An 18,378-nucleotide genomic window follows, 5' to 3' on the forward strand; every position below is an offset into this window, starting at 1 on the left:
AATTGAATAAAATAACTTGGGTAAACCCAGCAAGAAGTCCCCACTCTACTTTGTGACCTTTGCGCAACTTAACAACTTTCACCCCTCTCTCCAACTCATCCAGGACCTTATCCTGAGTGGTATGAATCATCGCCCACAAGTATAAACAGCAAAGATCTCCCACTCTTTTTCCATAGTAGAAACAGAACACACACAAAAGAGAAAGGTGGCAATATGCCACAGCTGGTGTTTCTCTCCTCATTCCGAGGTCCTGACAAAACTCACAGGCCTTGAAGCCTGTAAGGCTGCTAAGATTTCCTCTTTGTCAGCCTTGCCACCTTTAACAGTTTGTTCCAGTTTTAACCCTGCCTTCCAGAAGAGGAGGCAACCTTTTCCTGTATGCTCTACTCTCCAGTGACTAAAATAAAACTTCAGAGGTAATTAAATCCAACTTTCCATCATGCTCCTCCTTGGAAAGCTTCATACAATATACCTATGGCTTCGGCAGTAGTCTGTCTCCTCCTTACTAGTTAGCACAAACAGCATTCAGCATCCTCCATAATTATCTGTCTTTACTACCAAACATGGAGGGACGCGGGTGGCGCTGTGGGTTAAACCACTGAGCCTAGGACTTGCCGATCAGAAGGTCGGTGGTTTGAATCCCCGCGATGTGGTGAGCCCCCGTTGCTCGGTCCCAGCTCCTGCCAACCTAGCAGTTCGAAAGCACGTCAAAGTGCAAGTAGATAAATAGGTACCACTCCGGCAGGAAGGTAAACGGCGTTTACATGCGCTGCTCTGGTTTGCCAGAAGCGACTTAGTCATGCTGGCCACATGACCCAGAAGCTGTATGCCGGCTCCCTCGGCCAAAAAAGCGAGATGAGTGCCGCAACCCCAGAGTCGGTCACGACTGGACCTAATGGTCAGGGGTCCCTTTACCTTTACTTATTACCAAACATGATTTAACCAGACCATTTGCCACCAAAAAAAGTTCACTGAGGAGGCAACAGTTGAGGAAAAGGTGTTTTCAATGTTGCCACATGGTAGGCATGATTATACACCTTTACCTCTGCCTGGCTGTAGCTGCTCTGAGATGTGTACCACCTGAGACCTAGCCATGAACTGGGCTGATTTCTTGCTCAAAGATCCATCTTAATGGGTCCCGCACCTCCATAGGGGGAGGCAGCCACAGCCAATCCAAACCTCACCAGTGAGTGATTCCACCCACAATAGGGTCAAACTCTGCACAGCCACCGGATCATTCCAAATTCACTCTGTAGCAAATTCCAGATCAGTTGTCAGACATGCAATATGTGCTGGGTCAATGGTATACTGAGACAGCCCCACAATTGTTAAGGTGGCCATAAAGTTCTGAGGTGGTCCTAACAAGGTGGACTCAGATTGAATATTAAAGACCACCCCCCAGGTGCAACCACCCTCCATCCGCTGGATTGGTGCCACACCAAATACTCAGGCAGGACAATCTGAGTCAGGTGAGGCCCATATAGCTCACCCAATAGGTTTCAATAATGTATAACAAGTCAGCCCCTTATTCCACAACTGTGTCATGAATAAGGGATGCTGAACTGTGAATTGCATGGGACATTTGCAGTTCACTTTTGACATATAAAAGGAACTCCAGACAAGTCACTAACAACAGACATTAGAAGCTACTGTTTAGCCAAGCCTAGGGGAAACATTATATTCTGATCCTACATAAAATTGCCTTGATCCATAAGCGCTCTGGCATATACATGAACTGCTGTTTGTTGAATTCAGTAACAAGAAGCTGAATGAACAAGGAATCATCAAGATGCAATGCCAATGAGAAATGGGATCCACTTCTACATAAAACCAGTTAAAATAATTAAAAACACGTTAACATCTATATGTCAGGGACTGGGCAGGCTTGCCTAAACAAAAATGATTTAAGCAGGCACCAAAAAGAGTATATCGAAGGAACCTGCCTGATAATCCATCAAGGTCATGTGTTCTTACACATAGACTTGCAACCATTCAGGCAAGGGTGTAAGTGCACACATGCACAAGCCAGTGTGTGTGTGTGTACACACATACACAAACACACACCAACTCCCTTGCACAATATTACAGCAGCAGTTTGTGAGATAGCACCATGGTGCAGGGGACAGAATTTACTTTAGGGGCTACTGTTCAATTCTGTTTTTATGGAAAGATGTGCAACTGTTTCTCGAGATCAGGTTCAGGTCCACTGTGTTTATAAGCTAGGTTTTAAGGTATACAGGTTCCCATGAACTACTCCTATTGTGTACAGCGATTTCACAACTTTTGAAAAGATAGAAGATTCAATGCCACTGTCCTAAAGCTTCAAGAGGAAACACAGGAGCTCAGCCTTCATCAGGGTAGAGAATAGAAGTGAAGAAAACATAAAAGTGGATAATAGAAAGTTGCTGAAAGTTTGAAAACAACTTGTTTGCCTTTTATGACAGCTGCCTGACTCACTCTTTGTTGTATAAATACAGGTTGGTGTTTTTTCCAACAAACGTTTTCAACTTAACAAAGTGAAGTTGTCAAAACAAAGTGAAGTTGTCAAAATGTAGAATCAAGTCAGATGTCAAAAGCTGACAACCCTGGAGACACCACTTAAAGCTGCAATCCAATGCACTTTTTTGAGAGCAAGTCCACTGAACAACAACTTACTCCTGAGTAAACATCTGTTTTGTATGCTCTGTTTTGTTTAGATGAAGAGAGCTTCTTTAATATGCTGACCGAAAGTGCAAGATTGCCAAGAATACATATGTCAAAAAAGAATATAGTCCAACATCTTACACTAGAATTTATCTTTATTAAGTATGTTGATTGATGCTACATAGAACAAATGTGTACATCCATTTTAATGACAAGCAAATTTAAACAGATACATCATACCCACATTCTTTCTAAAACTCATTTCTAGGTCTAGAAATATGTTCAATTTAGCCAAGCAATTTGAAAATCCTTCAGAAGTTATTATTTTAATGTTTATGCTAGAACACAGAACATATTCCTCAAAAAGCAGCCTCCTCCTTAGCCTCCTCCACACCATGTGTGACACTTGATCTTGAATCTTTTCTCAATTTCAAAAGCCTTTCTATAATGTAGCTCTACTGCAGCTCTTTATATTGTGTTTCAGATACACCAATGTGTGGCAATTTTAAACTTCATAAACATTGATCAACAAAGGTAATTTTCATCTACTAATCTTTTTTACTTCCATATGAGATAAAAAAATTCCTCATTTTAATCACATGAATATGACGTAGACATATATATATTATTTATAAGACCATTTCTAAACTTCTACCTCATAAAAATGTATCGTGGTTCTGTTAGAGCTCTCCTACAAGTCCCTAGATGTGTTTCAAACGCATGGGTCAGACTAGAAACGGGGATGATGAGAGTGGAGGCTTACATCTGCCTAACATCAATCTACAAATGGCTGTCATTGAATCTGCTCCCCTGAGGAATAGCCCCACTGATCCTCTGCAACCAGTTCCAGTCAGGCTGGCAGACAACAGTCCTGAACACCCTTCAGAAAGTGGGTTTTGCCCCTCAAGCCTTTCTAAGACTGGCGTTGGACCAAGCAAAAGCTACAGTTAGGCAAAGAATCATAGACACCGAGAGACAACAGGACTGCTCAAGGTGCACAGACTATAAAATTAGATAAATCGAGAGATATATAGCCGCACCAGCAGCATATCTCTTCTTTCTCATATCCAAAAATCCAAGTAGGGCTTTTACATTCGCCAGAAGCTCGGTTCTGCCCTCACTGGTCCTGGAAGGATCCTTTAAAAAAGTCCCATATGCTCAGAGACTTTGCGCCTATATTGGGGAATATAGGAAGTCCAGAGCACTTATTTTTTGGATGTCCCTTTTATGAAGAGGTACGTAGTGAGACCATTGATCCCCTGCTGGTGAGGCTCACTGACCTCCTGGAAAAGCAAAAATTTGACCTTTTCCTGTTAGGCAAAGATCATAAGACGACCCGGATGGCCACCAGATTCTGTGTACAGATCTATAGGCGCAGACCATCCCCTGATTCAAACTAGTTTGTTAAGAAAATCCCCAAACTCGGTTCCATGGGTGATTCTGGGTCATTTCTCGGCGGTAGCTTATCTTATAGTTTATAAGTATCTATACGCTTATCACATTTATAAATTTTAAATTTACTGTTGTACATTGTTTTAAATGTTTGTTTTCCTTCTGGGATTGTACCCCCCAAGTGTGTTTTATAAGCTGGTCTCCGACCGTAATAAATTATCTATCTATCATGGTTCTGTATTAAAAGATAATTAAAAATCATAAAATTCTAAAAATCATAAAACACAGAACACATGACCAACAACACTGAATCAAATTAATTCTCAAAAAAAAAACACTTGGCAACAGGGAAAAAAACCTAACAGTAATTAGATAAATGTACAAGGAAAGTATGCCAAAGCAAGTGTTTTTATATTATAAAGGACAATTAGAAAAATGCACAGTGAGGCAGAAGTAATATCCACTGACGAACAGAGTTTATTCTCCAGAGCAGTGTTCAACACTCCCATTGTTCTAGGCACGTTTTGTGTCAGGGAATTTCTGAGCTCTGGGCGCAGTACTGCACCTAAGATTTCAGATCAAAACTGCCACTGTTGGCGCTGAGGGTGTGGGAGGAGAAATTCCTCCTTGCTAGGCTTCTGATAGATCTAGGGGTCGTCTTATACACGGAAAAATATGATAGGTCTTAGGTTTGTGAACTGGACTCTCAAGGTGGGTGTCTCTGCCATCAGTTGTATAAGCTTTTAATATGTGTTGTTTGTGGTGCCAAAAAAAGATATATTTATATGAAGGAAAGGGAGCATATGGAGAATCCAGGGTTTGTCTGCAGAGTGGGAGAAAAGGAGGACCATTTTTTTCCTCCCCACTTCTAGCCACTCTCTGAATACTGGAGAAGAGACCCTATTAGGGAGATGGGCAAGGGAAGCATGGCTTTGTTTTTTGCAGGCTTCAGATAAGGACTAGACCATGTGAAAAATGAACATACATTTTTAGCTGCAGTTCATTCATTGTCAGCTTTGTATTCTTGTTATAAAAAAGTGTGCCTAGACAATCCATTGTTGCGCCCATAACCTAGGTTTAAGATGCCATTTAGCTCCTAACTTTCATATATCAGTTTCTAACACTGCTCCAGAGGAAAGACATAATGTTCAAGATTTGCACACATAGCAGGAGAACCACACACGGTCATCCCTACATTTCTGTGCTATGATGCAACAATTCCCATATCTGAGGATTTGCAACTTGTCTCTTCAGCAATAGAACTGCTGTACCAAAGCAAGCAACAGGTGCAGGTATGGTTCTCTCCTGTATACATCATAGCTGTCAACTTTTCCCTTTTCTTGTGAGGAATCCTATTTGGAATAAAGGAATTTCCCTTAAAAAAAGGGTACAGTTAACAGCTATGGTATACATACATTGCATCACTGGATCCCAACCAAAGTTATTTTCCCCAAGTCAACAACATGCAACATCAGTTACAGAAACAAGATGTTGCTGGCATTCAACACAAGACTGTTGTTACATTGTGCAAGTCTTTTCTGTAGAAAATCCATTTTATCTTTTCAACACAATATTCAGAAGAGAAACAGCTTAAATTAGCAAGATTCAGCTGGAAATATGCAGCGGAATATAAAGTGTGTCTTTTCAAACAACTCACTGCAAGGAAGACAACTTCAATTGGCCTGTAGTGCTGTACCGCAAGGCTTCTTGCATACTGAGCAACAGAAGATGTAAGTACAAAGGTGCTTGATGTTTGTGGGAAATAAATGCCACCAATATAGAATTAGGCAGCCTGAGCTGAGCAACGGAGGGCCTTGAGGGAGGAATGGAGGCCAGGCTTCACAAGCATGGAAGAAAAATATATATAAAATACCTTCATGCATTAACATAGAAAAGTATGCCAGAGTAGTAAGGCACCGTTTGCACCCTAAATTCACATGATTTTACTCCTGAGAAACATGGAATATACACGTCTCAATAATGCTAAAAAAGGGTATCATTCACCCAAAGTAAATTCAGGACAGCTTATTTAATGTTACATTAATTTATTTGAGTTAAGCACAACAAACAACATACCTGTTCAAGTACATCAAGTTTTAACTCAAGCTTGCTAAGAACGACATCTCCACCCCAGAGTGATAGCTGTAGATCAGAAGGCTTCAAGTTCTTAATGTAGCGATTCACATAGCTCATTAGAATAGGAGTCACATACGACTCAAGCATTGTGTCTTTGTTGATGGAACCTTTAAAAAAGAAAAGAAACTCATGTTATATTTTCCTAGTATGCATAAAAATACTGTAGAAAGCAAACCTACTGCCACTGCCAGAAACTTTCAAATCAGAGTACTGTACTTGGATTTAAACTGATGCAGTTTAACAGCCATGCATCATTCAAATCATATGCATTTCAACTGAGAAGTCCCACTGAATTCAGTAAGGTTTATACTAAGAAGAGCAAATACAGGAGACTTCCAGTAAGCATTCACAGGCTTAGACTATCGTAGCAGGCCCCTTTAAACTTTGTATCTCAGCACTAAAGTATACCTACAGATGACTGAACACAATATTCACTTAAATAATTTTATACTCTCTCTTAACTGGTTTGTAGCACAGGCTGTAAAGCAGCAATTCAAAAGCTGTAAATTTTGTAGCTCATGTAATCTCACCACCAGGTTGTGTATCACTTCCAATGACAATTTGCAGCCCAAATATAATATAATAATAAGTTTTGTATGCGACCCATAATAAAAAAACCAAAGCATCTATTGTATCAATTTGAAACAACTCCTTTTAAAGTGCCTAGTAGGAGGGAACAAATCTGAAGCAACACATGCAAACATATATGGGTTTTTGCTGTGGGAGGTGGCATTTCTGTCCCAAATGTTCTTTTTCTTTTTTAAAATATTTATGCTTTTCAGGTTTATACATTTCACCAATTTCACAATCATTTTAACATTTCAAAACTTGACTTCCTCCCCCCCCCTTTCTGAGGTTCCTTAAATTTATTTTTAATATCTTCTGCATATCCAAAACAACTTAATTTCCTCATTTATTCACCAACTTTAAATAAATACTCTTTTCAAACTGCAGGTTATTACAATAATAATGCGTTGGTTCTGTTTAGGATGAAGAACATATGGGATTATTGTAATGTCCAAATGCACAACCAAATGCATTCGGCACACAGCGTCACAGGTGACAGCTGTAAGCTATTTTGCTATTCTCTCTTAAGGCCAACGCCACCACACAAACTTCGTCCTAGTTGAAACGCGACCCAAACCAAGGAAGCGTCCAACCAACCAACCAGGTGCAAACTTTTAGCAGTTTCTTCCACGTGGGCTCCGGGAGGGCAAGTCGCCCTGCGCGTATTCTGCCACGGGGAACCCAACCCTTGATTCTCATGTCCCCCAGGCTCAGGACCCTTGACTCTCTCCAACACGCCTCTTCAACAACTTCTCCCCGCCGCCTTCCTCCTGCTTCAACGCCCCCCTCGAGGCACCCCGAGACCCCCCTCAAGCTGAGCGCGCGCGCCGCCCTTCGCCGCCCCCCACCGAGACGCCCCTCACCCTACCGCGGCCTCGGCGTCCTCATGGGGCTTCTTCTTCTCCTGCCCGGAACGCAGCTCGCGGCTCGCCGGCGGTGGTTCACTCCCCGCGAGGCGCCCCGTCGTCCGCAGCCCGGCCCTTCATGCTCAGCAGCCCAGAAGGCGTCGCCAAGGGCCAAGAGAGCCTGAGGTTGGTTTGTTTGGTCGGCCGCCGAGGCAGTTCCGGGTTCCAGCCTCACAACAACCGCCGCCGCCTCCGTTTCGCCGGACGCATTTGGCGGTGACACCATCCGGCGGGAAGCTTCCGAGAGAGGCTTCAGCTGGGACGCGAAGGGCTGCTGGAGAAAGAGAGGGAGGAAGGGAGAAGAGGCGCGCGGAGCTCCCGGCGACGGCTTCCTGCCCGGACCTGAGGCTGTGCAAGGCGGGAGGGAGAGGGGAAAGGAGGGGAAAGTGCTGTATTCGTTGGCCACCTCTCTTAATTACTACTTCCTATCTCTTGGATGTGCCCTGGGCTCCCTCGCTGGCGCCTTTTGTCGGCTTTTCCCACGCGCTGCCCGCACAGCCTCGGGGAACATAAAAGGCTCCGGTGGTGGAAAGACCTTCCTAAAGAGGCTCTCCTGGCCCCTGCACTGTGGTCTACCTAGAGCCGCGGGAAGACTTTTGAAATACACACACCCAGTCCTTTTTGATTACGCGCATTTAAATACCTCCTTTTGGTAATCCTCATCGAACTCTAGCCCAATGGTTGCCATTAATTTGATCCTGAATTGATTTTAGAATGTATTTCAATTAATTGATTGTGCTTTTATATAAATTGTGTTATTTTTACTGTTGTTAGCCGCACTGAACCTGGCTTCGGCTGGGGAGGGCAGGATATAAATAAATTATTATTATTATTATTATTATTATTATTAAGTAATTGACCCGCATTACTTTTCCATGTGCTGGTTTGTTTATCTTGATTTTATGCAGTTTTGCGCTGGCTTTTGGCTTGTTCGCTGATGAGGGTTTTAGGAAGGAAGGAAGTTTAGGAGTCTCCGCAACATACATAGTTCTATACACCTCACTCATGTTCCTCCTTGTGCACCTTTTGCCTAAAGATCCCCAAGGTGCATCACTTTACATTTGTGTTTATTAAATTGTGTTTGCCTTTGTGCTATCTATTCACTTGGTGTGAAAAATCCCATTTTGTTTAAACTACCCTGAACCATTTAATATCATAGGCAAATTTGGCTTCCTCACTACTCACCCCTAACTCTAGATCATAATGAATACATTGACAAGTTAAAAAGCACAGGCCCCAATACCAGGTAGTTAAAACAAAATGAGATTTTCCCCAATATAGATATTAAGCAAATTGGTCTCACTTTCATGAATCCCAGTAAATCTGCCTTTTATCATTGGTGTTGGCCACTTTCCAGTTCTATGGTATGGAGCCTGGTCTTAGAAGCAAGTTGCATATTTTTGAATATTCTCACATTCACATTCTTTTAATTTTATTACTATTATTAATTAAATTTGTATCCTGCCCTTCATCTGAAGATCACAGGCCAGTTCACAACATAAAAATACAAAGTGAGAACACAAAATACATAACAAAAACAAACCAATAACCTCCCTGGCACAAACACATTTAGGACATAGCCAAAGGCCTGGTTAAAGAGAAACATTTTCACCTGATGCCTAAAGATATGTAATTAAGGCACTCTGGGGGGAGAGCATTCCACAAATGGAGCCACCACAGAAAAGGCCTGTTCTTACGTTGCCAACCTCTGGACCTCTCATGGAAAAGGCACACAAAGAAAGGCCTCAGATGACGATTGCAGAGTCCAGGTCGGTTCATTTTAAGAATTTTCACCTGGATGCCATCCAGACCTGGTGATTTGTCAGTTTTTATTGTGTCATTAACTACAACTGTGTTTCAGTATTCGTGTAATCTACAGTTACGTAAGATTCTAAGGTGTGGCAGGTAGCTTCAGTGGAATGGCATTCTGGCTGTCGAAAGCTTTTCCCAGGGTGGCTCACCTGGCAAATACCTTGATGTAAATTTGGCACTATGCAGAGACCTTTTTATATTCCCAGGGTTTATAATTTGTACACTGCTTTTATGCTGGTGTGTGGGTATATTTTCATTTATACTGCTATGTTTTGTTTTGATTTAATCTTATTGTAATTTAAACTTTTTTTGTAAGCTGCCCTAGGAAACTGTTGAAAAAGGTTAAAATCTCTCGGGGGGGGGGATAGAAATCCTGGGCTGAAGTATAGATGTGCAGATGCAACAATGTTCAGGGCCAAATGCAAGGATTACAAGAAACTGCATAGCATACATTTAATTTTAATGTAACAAAAAATTATGATGAAAATCCTTTTCTGGGTTCTGAGACAAAGGAATTTGGAATATTATTCACTTTATAGTTTTAAACCAATCCATGTACTTGTCCCCGTGGAAAATACCTCACTCATTTATTACTGAGGGGGTTATTTCACACTTTTAGTTTTCCCTGCTATGACCCATCAATTTCTTTCTTCGCCCTTTGTTATTGCTACCCACCATGTTATCTCACTACCATTTAGCACTTTAAAATGTTTATCCATCAGTAGCTATGGTTAAGCATAGGGCAAAACGGCACAGCTATCCAAATATAAATACAGAGTATGCTACATTTTATTTAAAATTGTTAACATAAACAGATTGTAATGTATGTGTGTTTGGTTACTTAATAAGCTAGTAATAAACTTTACTTTGCTACAATTACTTTAAATAAGTATGTATACACTACAGTAATATGTTACTATAACTTTAAGCAGTATAACCAACACAATATAGGGTTCCTGCCACTTGCACTTCATTTCCTCCCCTTATCTAAACATAAGCCAGTTTCCCTATAACAGTCCTGAACTCAGGACTATGAAGTCTTCAGTCTGATTAATGCCCTATTCCTTCCAGAGTCTCTCATACTTCTCATAGGACTTCTGCTTCAATCTCTACCCTGATCCAGCCAACACTTCTGTCTCAATATTTCAGCAATCTTGCTGACAATTGGCTACAGAATTCTTCTGAGATTTGTCTCTACAGACACAAACTCTTCCCTATGAACATTCTAAGTCCTAGTCTAGTGACGATAGCTCTTGGTTCCCAAGCCTGTCCAAGCCACTTCTGAAGTTCCTCAAGACCCACTACCTGACTTCCAACTCTTCCTTCAGCTACCCAAAAGCCACACACCAGTAGCACTTTTTCCTTGCCCAAGGCTTGCTCTTTTATTGTCTCCAGCCATGGTCCCCGCAGCCAATCATTTCAATTTTGGTTGGATTCTGTCACATCATTGGCCTAGAACTATGATCCAATAGGATGTATACCAACTGGCCAACTAGAATTTACCAGCTTCTGATGTCTTGGTGCCTTTATATAACCTCATATAGCTATCTCACTGTTGGATAGGTTGGCACTTTGTGAAGTTTTCAGGGTAGAAGAATGAGTTGATAATCAAGTACAGTATAGGGTTATTTAAGATGCAGGGATGAGAGGGAGCTTCTTTTCCGCAAGATGAATAACTTCAGCATTTAAATTTAGCTTTGGGTCATATCTTTCAGGACAAAAATCTTTAGGGTCAAGTGCTGGCAATTTTGTGGAAGTTCTTAGAAGATAATAGTTTATGGGCAATTATAATTGAGAAGTATTATGTTATAGCCAGTAGGTGGCAATAATAGGGTATCTTCTTTTGGCCTTGAAACACCATTGTAACTTGAGCAAAAGGAATAAGGAGATAAAACAATGTAAGCAATGGCAAATTAAGTGTCACTGAGGCAACTTGCTGGCCTCCTGCTGACAAAATGTACTCCACATTTCCTAACAGGAACACAAGACATCTTACAGAACTGTTAATCCTTACATTCTACGCAGAATAAAAAAACATTATTAATGTGGAGGAAATAATATGATTCCTCTACACTCCAAAAAAGTAGTACATAACATAATTTATGCTGTGTATCTTGAACTTCAATCTTTTAGATTTTGCTATGTCTTGCCAGCAATAAAGAGTCATTTCTTATATAGCGCCTTTGATTAGAAATGCAGTAAAGGATTCCAAATTACCCATAATATTAAGGTTTCCCATGGAAAAGAAAAACCAGAGACATTTCACACAAGATGGTGGTCCTTTATTTTCTGCACCTAATATGACGGACAGGGAGATTATCTTCAAACTACATTGGACATCTGGACATCATAACAGACTATTAAAACATGTATGAGACTAAAGTTATTATCAGATATGACTCCCTTTGACAGACATTTGAAGCATTAAACTTGGAAACTTATTGATAATGTCTTTACAACCTTCAGTCTTCTATCCATGTATGTAGTAGAAAGAGAAGGGGAAACCACAATTCTACTGGGGTGCTTTATGATGTTATAACAAACATCATAAACATCTTTATCCTTAATCAAACATTAAAAAAAAAAAAAGTATTCCAGGGGCTATGCTTCAATGTGTTGCTGGCAAAATAATCCTGAACATAAAACTGACTGTGAAGATTAAGGATATGCACAGTAATTCTCAACCTTCTTATCAGATTTGTGACCAAAATGTTTGAAGTCATTTTGCAATTTTCCATTTTGTGTTTTATTGTTCTGTTGGACAAAACATCTTTCACTTGAACATCTCATGAGTGAATACTTCTGAAACCAAGAAGCATCCACCCAAACGTGTTTCTGGTTGCAGTATATGATGTACAAATATGATAAATAGCCTTAAAAAATGTTTTTAAAGAAACAGTCCATGATTTATTGTAACCTCCAGATGTCCTCAGATTTATGGCGTTGGTCTTACAAGAAATAAAATCTGTGAACTTGCAAAAGCAGCTTTACCCTGTTTTTAATCAAATACATACTCATTTAGATACTCTGGGAAGATTTGAGCTACAACAAATGAATATTATTCCCAAATGGAAATTGGCATTTTGAATGAAACATTTCTACCAGTATTAAATATTCATTCTGTTTTTCAAAGTTGGACAACGTTATTGCAGAGTGAAACATGAATGACAACTTCTTTCTGAGAAACCATTTGTTTTCAAAGAGTATCACATAGATGTTAGAAATAGTAGATTTCTTATTGAAATACTACATATGCAGTGATCTCACATTTTTATTTGTGTTTATTCAAAAATGCTGCTTTTGCATGACCATTTCCTCCTACAATGCTGTGTAAATCCTGCTCATATGTAAGTGTATGTCTCAAGAGGAGATGAAGGAAAATGCTTCCAATGCGTAGAGTCAACATCCTCATTTCCTTCTTCCAGAAACAAAACACTTTCTGCCATCTTTAGAGAAGGAGATGGAAAGGTTGCTTCACTAATTTGGCAAACAGTTAAAACTCCCGTGTGAGCAGCAAACATTAAGGAACTGCTGACTTTTCCAAATCTCAAGTCTTTAAGGTTAGACTAAAGTCCATTTCCTCTCCTGAGCCAAAAGTGCTAAGAACAGCCTGACAGTATCATAAATTGATACCCAAAAAGAATTAAAACCTTTATTCCCACCGTACATCTACCGGCTCTTATTCTTTCACCCTAATGCCAAACAATTCAAAAATATTGTTTAAACTAGACAAATCCATCCATTAACACATTTTGTCTCCCCACCACCCAGCCATTCTTTATCCAGCTGACTCAATTGATAGGTTACATTGTTTTTAAATGGATTATAGTAGAGCCAAGAGGCTCTGGCTACATATGATTGATCCAACTAGAATCTCAAAAAGGAAGAATTTCCACTTTGGTGTTCCAGAATTTATTTATTTTTTAATGATTTTTCAGCATGCATTTCTACTACTTAGAGCCCATGGGTAGAGAGCAGGGGTAAGCCAATATGATGCCCTCCAGATGTTGCTGCGCTACAACTGACATCATCCCTGATCATTGGCCATACTGGCTGGGGCAGCAGAGTGTTTGGTTGTGCTGGGTGGGGCTATCCTTTCAACCAGGAAATGTCTATTCAACTACTTTTGGAATATAAGCAGCCGAATATATAGAAATCACTCTGGAAATAACTATTGAGGCCACATAATTCCAACGAGTATTTAGGGTGCAAATCTTCTTCTATTCCATCCTTCCAAAGTTTCATTAATCTTTTTCCAGTATGCCTAATCTGAACCTGAAAGTCTAAAAATAATCGGAACACCAAAGGACCAATACATGCACGCTAAATTCATTTGGCCCGTTGCTGAACCTTCTCCCCCTCAACAAGGGGAGCTTTGGGACATTACCCAATCAGCTCAGAGCATGTGCTATTTGGACAAGAGTTCTTTCTGCCTGTTTCTGAAATGCAACCTATTGACCAAATACCAAAACATCCTGTCAATAGCCTTGGAGAGTTCCTTTTCAGGAGCACAGATGAACCCCTTGTAACATTCTAAGGAAAATGATTAAAATCTAAACATAAAGCAGAGGAAGTTGAGAGCAACTAAGTGGGCAGTGATTCATGGAGAATCACATGGGATGAGAGCTTAAAGGCAATCATACGAAACAACAGCCACATGTGAACCAACAAGGGGGAACTGGATTCCTCTCTGCGGAACTCAGGAGTCAACTTTGTAGTGGATTCAAGAATCACATACAAATTTCAACAAAGTGCATTTGAGCAAAATGCACTCTGCAAACCGGGCTGAAAGCAGAAGACAGCTAGAAATTGGGACTGGAACCAAATAATTCTAGAGATAATCTTCAGAGAATAGGAATACACTCAAATTGACCTCCCTGTGGCCAGCTGCAATGAGAAATTAGATCTGTGTGTTTCCAGACACTGGGAGAAGGAGAATAGAGAACAGATGTGTTCTTTTTTCCCTTTTCTTCTTCAATGGACTTGACATCCTGATGGTTTGCTCTCCTCCTACTCCTTTCTAATCATAGCAGCACCTCCTCCTCCTCATCTCCTACTGCAATACAAATATCTGAAAAGAGTTTTTACTCCATGATATGCATGATTCTGTTGCTTTCCAGGGAGGTACTTAATGTCTTTTTGTAGTATGACTGATGCCACCCAGGTTTATCCAAAAACAATGTAATGAGCTTTGTGGAGAAACATCAGGCTTCTTTGAAAAAGGCAGTAAGTGCATTTGACACCCTGGAAAGCAGAAGTAAAGGGCTACTTACATCTCACAAGAGTGGTGAAGAAGTTAAGCAGATTTATTTCATGCTGACACAACAGCAATACCTTTGTTTTCCATCTGCTTAATTGTGCGCTTCTAATGACAGAACTTTGTTTTACATTGTGAAGAATCCCATTGGAACATGGACAGTTTCAATAAATGTTATTTCACTAAAACCGTAAAATATGGAGGCTACAGTCAAATACATGGGAAGAGTTTTTAGTTGGGTTGGGACTGATCCTAGTAATCTGCAAACTTAGCACACTGTTAGAAATACAATAATTATGGAAAACCACAGTGACCAGCAGTAAGTATTTTCCTGTTGCCTTAATATGCTTAATATGAACAGGGGTCCTAATTTGGCCCATATATACACAAAATACACTTCTGTCTGAGTGCAATTGTATTAATTTGTTCTTCGAGTTATGCAGATTCAGTACATTGGTTTGCATGTATTGTTCAACTTCTGGTGTGTTTTTTTAACTTACTGTTATGCTGACTTCCAAGAATTTACTGTTTAGCTCCAAAATATTAGTGAGGATGAAGGGGTGGGAAGAAATCCTAAGTATTCAGTCACTGCATAATTAAACAATATAAATTGTATGAAAAGTGTTCAATATATTCAAATAGCTGGGCATTGAGTATATTGAGTCTTCCCAACAGTAGAGAATAATTATATATATAAAAACCAGGGAAACTACAGAGAAGCACAAGTATGCTCATTCTCCCTTACTTCCAGGAGAGCACTGGAAGAGGCAAGACAGTCTTTTCTTCCTCATCTTCTGCCTAAGGATTGCAGGCTTGGTGGTTCACCAACATGGGCACAGGTACCTACTCTCTATTAGCTCTATTGACAGAATTGAATCAGCTGTGAAATATTGATCATTTAATCTCAAGCTGAGTAAAAAGCGTACATGGTCTGATGTGTTTCTGGCCTCAGTTGGATCTGGCCCATCAGGTTTCAGGAGTTGACTATCCACCCAAATGGACCAGAAGCAGGAGTGGGCTCAGACAGAGCAGCAACCCGGAATACGGAGCATGGGCTAGCCAAAAGTCCAATTCCAGAGCTTAGTTCCTTGGACTGAGGAGCTAGCTTTGAAGCAGGGGGTGTATAGGGCCTGGTGTCCTGAGAATGGTCCTTGGGGGCCAGCTGACTGGATGTCCAGGAAGCCTGACACTGCAGCATCTATTGTGTCCTTAAAACACAGTGGGACTGAAATCTGCCATCTTTGAAAGGGAGTTTTTTATGAGGGAACCCAAACAGAGACCCGCAAAGAACAAGGATAAATTGGCCACTACTGGTCACAGGTCCTCAGTAGTTGTGACTGCTCATCTTGCACTCCTGTGGTGCTATCACACTACACCTCAACTTATTCACTGTTTCAAAAAATGAAACTAAAGATCATATACCCAACGGTACATTGAGCTACTCCAACCTATACACCAGTGTCCTCTCTTGTCACACTCAAGATTAATATCTCTCATTAAAAAAAAATAAAACCACTAAACTTGCGGATAATCAGAAGAAATAAACACAAAACATTATTTTAAATAAACCTATTAACGTGTAGTCTGTTTATTTTTCCTTCTGGTGCTGCAAAGCTAGATGCCAGCCAGAAGAGGGAGCAGGTCAGCTAAAAATTCTGTTCAGGTTTTGCTGCTGACAAATGCAGCCATTTTGGCAAAAACAAGGAAGCACCCAAGGAGAGGTGGATTGGTCTAAGTTTAAATTTAAAGAAAAGATATGTAGGAGGAGCTCCCATGTTCATGAGACACACTATAATCGCAATGTTCTTGAACTTACAAGGGGAAAAGTGAAAAGGGGGGAAATGGAATCCACAGTGTTAGCATTTTGAGACTTACCTATCAAATCTCAGTACTATATACCACAAATTTTTGGAAACATTGCATTCTGATTTTGAACCTCAGTTCCAAGTGCTTTCATACCTGGGACTTGGATCGAGCTCATTGTGGAAAGAGGAATCTATTATCATGTGATCCTACAGTCCTTAAATTGTGTTTTCACAAGCCTGTGAATTAACAGGATCTGCATATATACCTCTTGGCTATCACTCAATCACATACTCTCCAACACTGCATGAAAATGAAGACATTCTGTTCCAAATCAATCAAATGTCCCTATCTTCATATTAAAGCAACTTTAACTTTCTTTCATAGGTCAGCAGTCCACATTTGGTCCAAAATGGATTGGGGTGGGGGTGGGGAGATGGTCAAAGACAAATATCTGGAGATAATTCCCCCCCCCCCCCGACTTATTCTGTGTATGAAAACAGAATGATGGGTAAAATGCCAAAAATTCCAGAACTATAGTTACATCGGAGAAGCAATGAACTTTGTACGTATTTTATAGAACATGTTTGTCAAAATTGCCTCTGTTTACATCTGTTGTGATTGATTTACCCATTCTTCTAGTAGGTACTGAACACATTTTGTTTTAAACTGAATGCAGTATATTTTACCATTGCAAACCCTCTTTTCATCTTGGAAAGCATTCATACTGCAACAGTCTGAACGGGACTTTCTACATTTTATAGTCTTGTACTACAAGTCTGAGTACCAAAACACATGTGCCCTTTGTAATATCTGAAGATTTGTACATTCTCTAAAATCAAAATGTATGAAGGCCAGGGCATGATCCTCTCCTGCTGATTTACGCATTAATGTGTCCTTCACAACTGATTAGATTACAAGTACTTGACACTCTGTACACAGGAAATATCCTGATTAAAAACAAATAAAGAAAACACTGCATATAGAAGAAGAAGAAGAAGAAGAGGAGTTTGGATTTGATATCCCGCCTTTCACTCCCTTTAAGGAGTCTCAAAGTGGCTAACATTCTCCTTTCCCTTCCTCCCCCACAACAAACACTCTGTGAGGTGAGTGGGGCTGAGAGACTTCAAAGAAGTGTGACTAGCCCAAGGTCACCCAGCAGCTGCACATGGAGGAGCGGAGACACGAACCCGGTTCACCAGATTACGAGTCCACCGCTCTTAACCACTACACCACACTGGCTCTCTCTAATTGCTCAGCGTAAAGAACTGCAAGCAAAGAGAGTTTATTTCCAATTGTAATTGTTATTGCACAATTTGGCGTGTCAGCTGTTGTGAAAGTAAGTTACATATTCAAATCCCCAAGTTCATGTCCTGAAGTAATTTAGACAGGGCCAGGCAGACACATCTACATTATATTAGAAAAATCATGTCAACAAAACAAATAAAAAGAGGGGATTTTGTATGCATTAATTAGAAGGTGATAAAAATGGGTTACACCGTATATAAATGTAACCTCTCCTACTGAACCTCCAATCTGTTTAAAGAAAGGAAGAAAATAGTTTATCTAGGATAAAGAGCGAAGCCAATGGTGTCTGACACTATTGCAGTGTACTTTGTAACTTATTGGTTTAGTGTCAGTTATTGACAGCTTTGGTTGGGGGGTAAATTCTGACCATATCAGCAGTAACAGCAATTTAATTTTATATGGTACCTTCCACATGAAAAACACGTTGTAAATTTCATTACCATCAGCTTGTTGATAAAAGAGGTTGTGCATGAGGATGAGACATAGGGTGTGCATGTGAAACTGGCGATTTTTTATTTTATTTTTTAAAATCCCTCTAAAGAAAATACATTTTTT

General features: G+C 40.3%; 1 protein-coding gene across 9 annotated transcripts in view; it reads right to left on the bottom strand.

Annotated features, from left to right (window-relative positions):
- Window positions 1–18,378, bottom strand: part of VPS13B (vacuolar protein sorting 13 homolog B) — a 382,518-nt gene that overhangs the window by 339,027 nt on the left and 25,113 nt on the right. For 4 of the 9 annotated variants that reach the window (XM_083450860.1, XM_083450858.1, XM_083450863.1 and 1 more), the window contains exons 1-2: window positions 7,607–7,892; window positions 6,112–6,278 (exon numbers count right to left, since the gene is read on the bottom strand). In XM_083450860.1, the coding sequence (XP_083306986.1) occupies window positions 6,112–6,258 (147 nt within the window). In that variant the 5' untranslated portion in view covers window positions 6,259–6,278; window positions 7,607–7,892. Of the gene's footprint in view, window positions 1–6,111; window positions 6,279–7,606; window positions 7,901–18,378 lie in introns of those variants that run through there. The other 5 variants (XM_083450861.1, XM_083450864.1, XR_014513865.1 and 2 more) reach the window with 4 other exon arrangements.

The sequence above is a fragment of the Podarcis tiliguerta genome, assembly GCF_965153285.1.
Source record: "Podarcis tiliguerta genome assembly, chromosome: 7".
Lineage (NCBI taxonomy): Eukaryota > Metazoa > Chordata > Lepidosauria > Squamata > Lacertidae > Podarcis > Podarcis tiliguerta.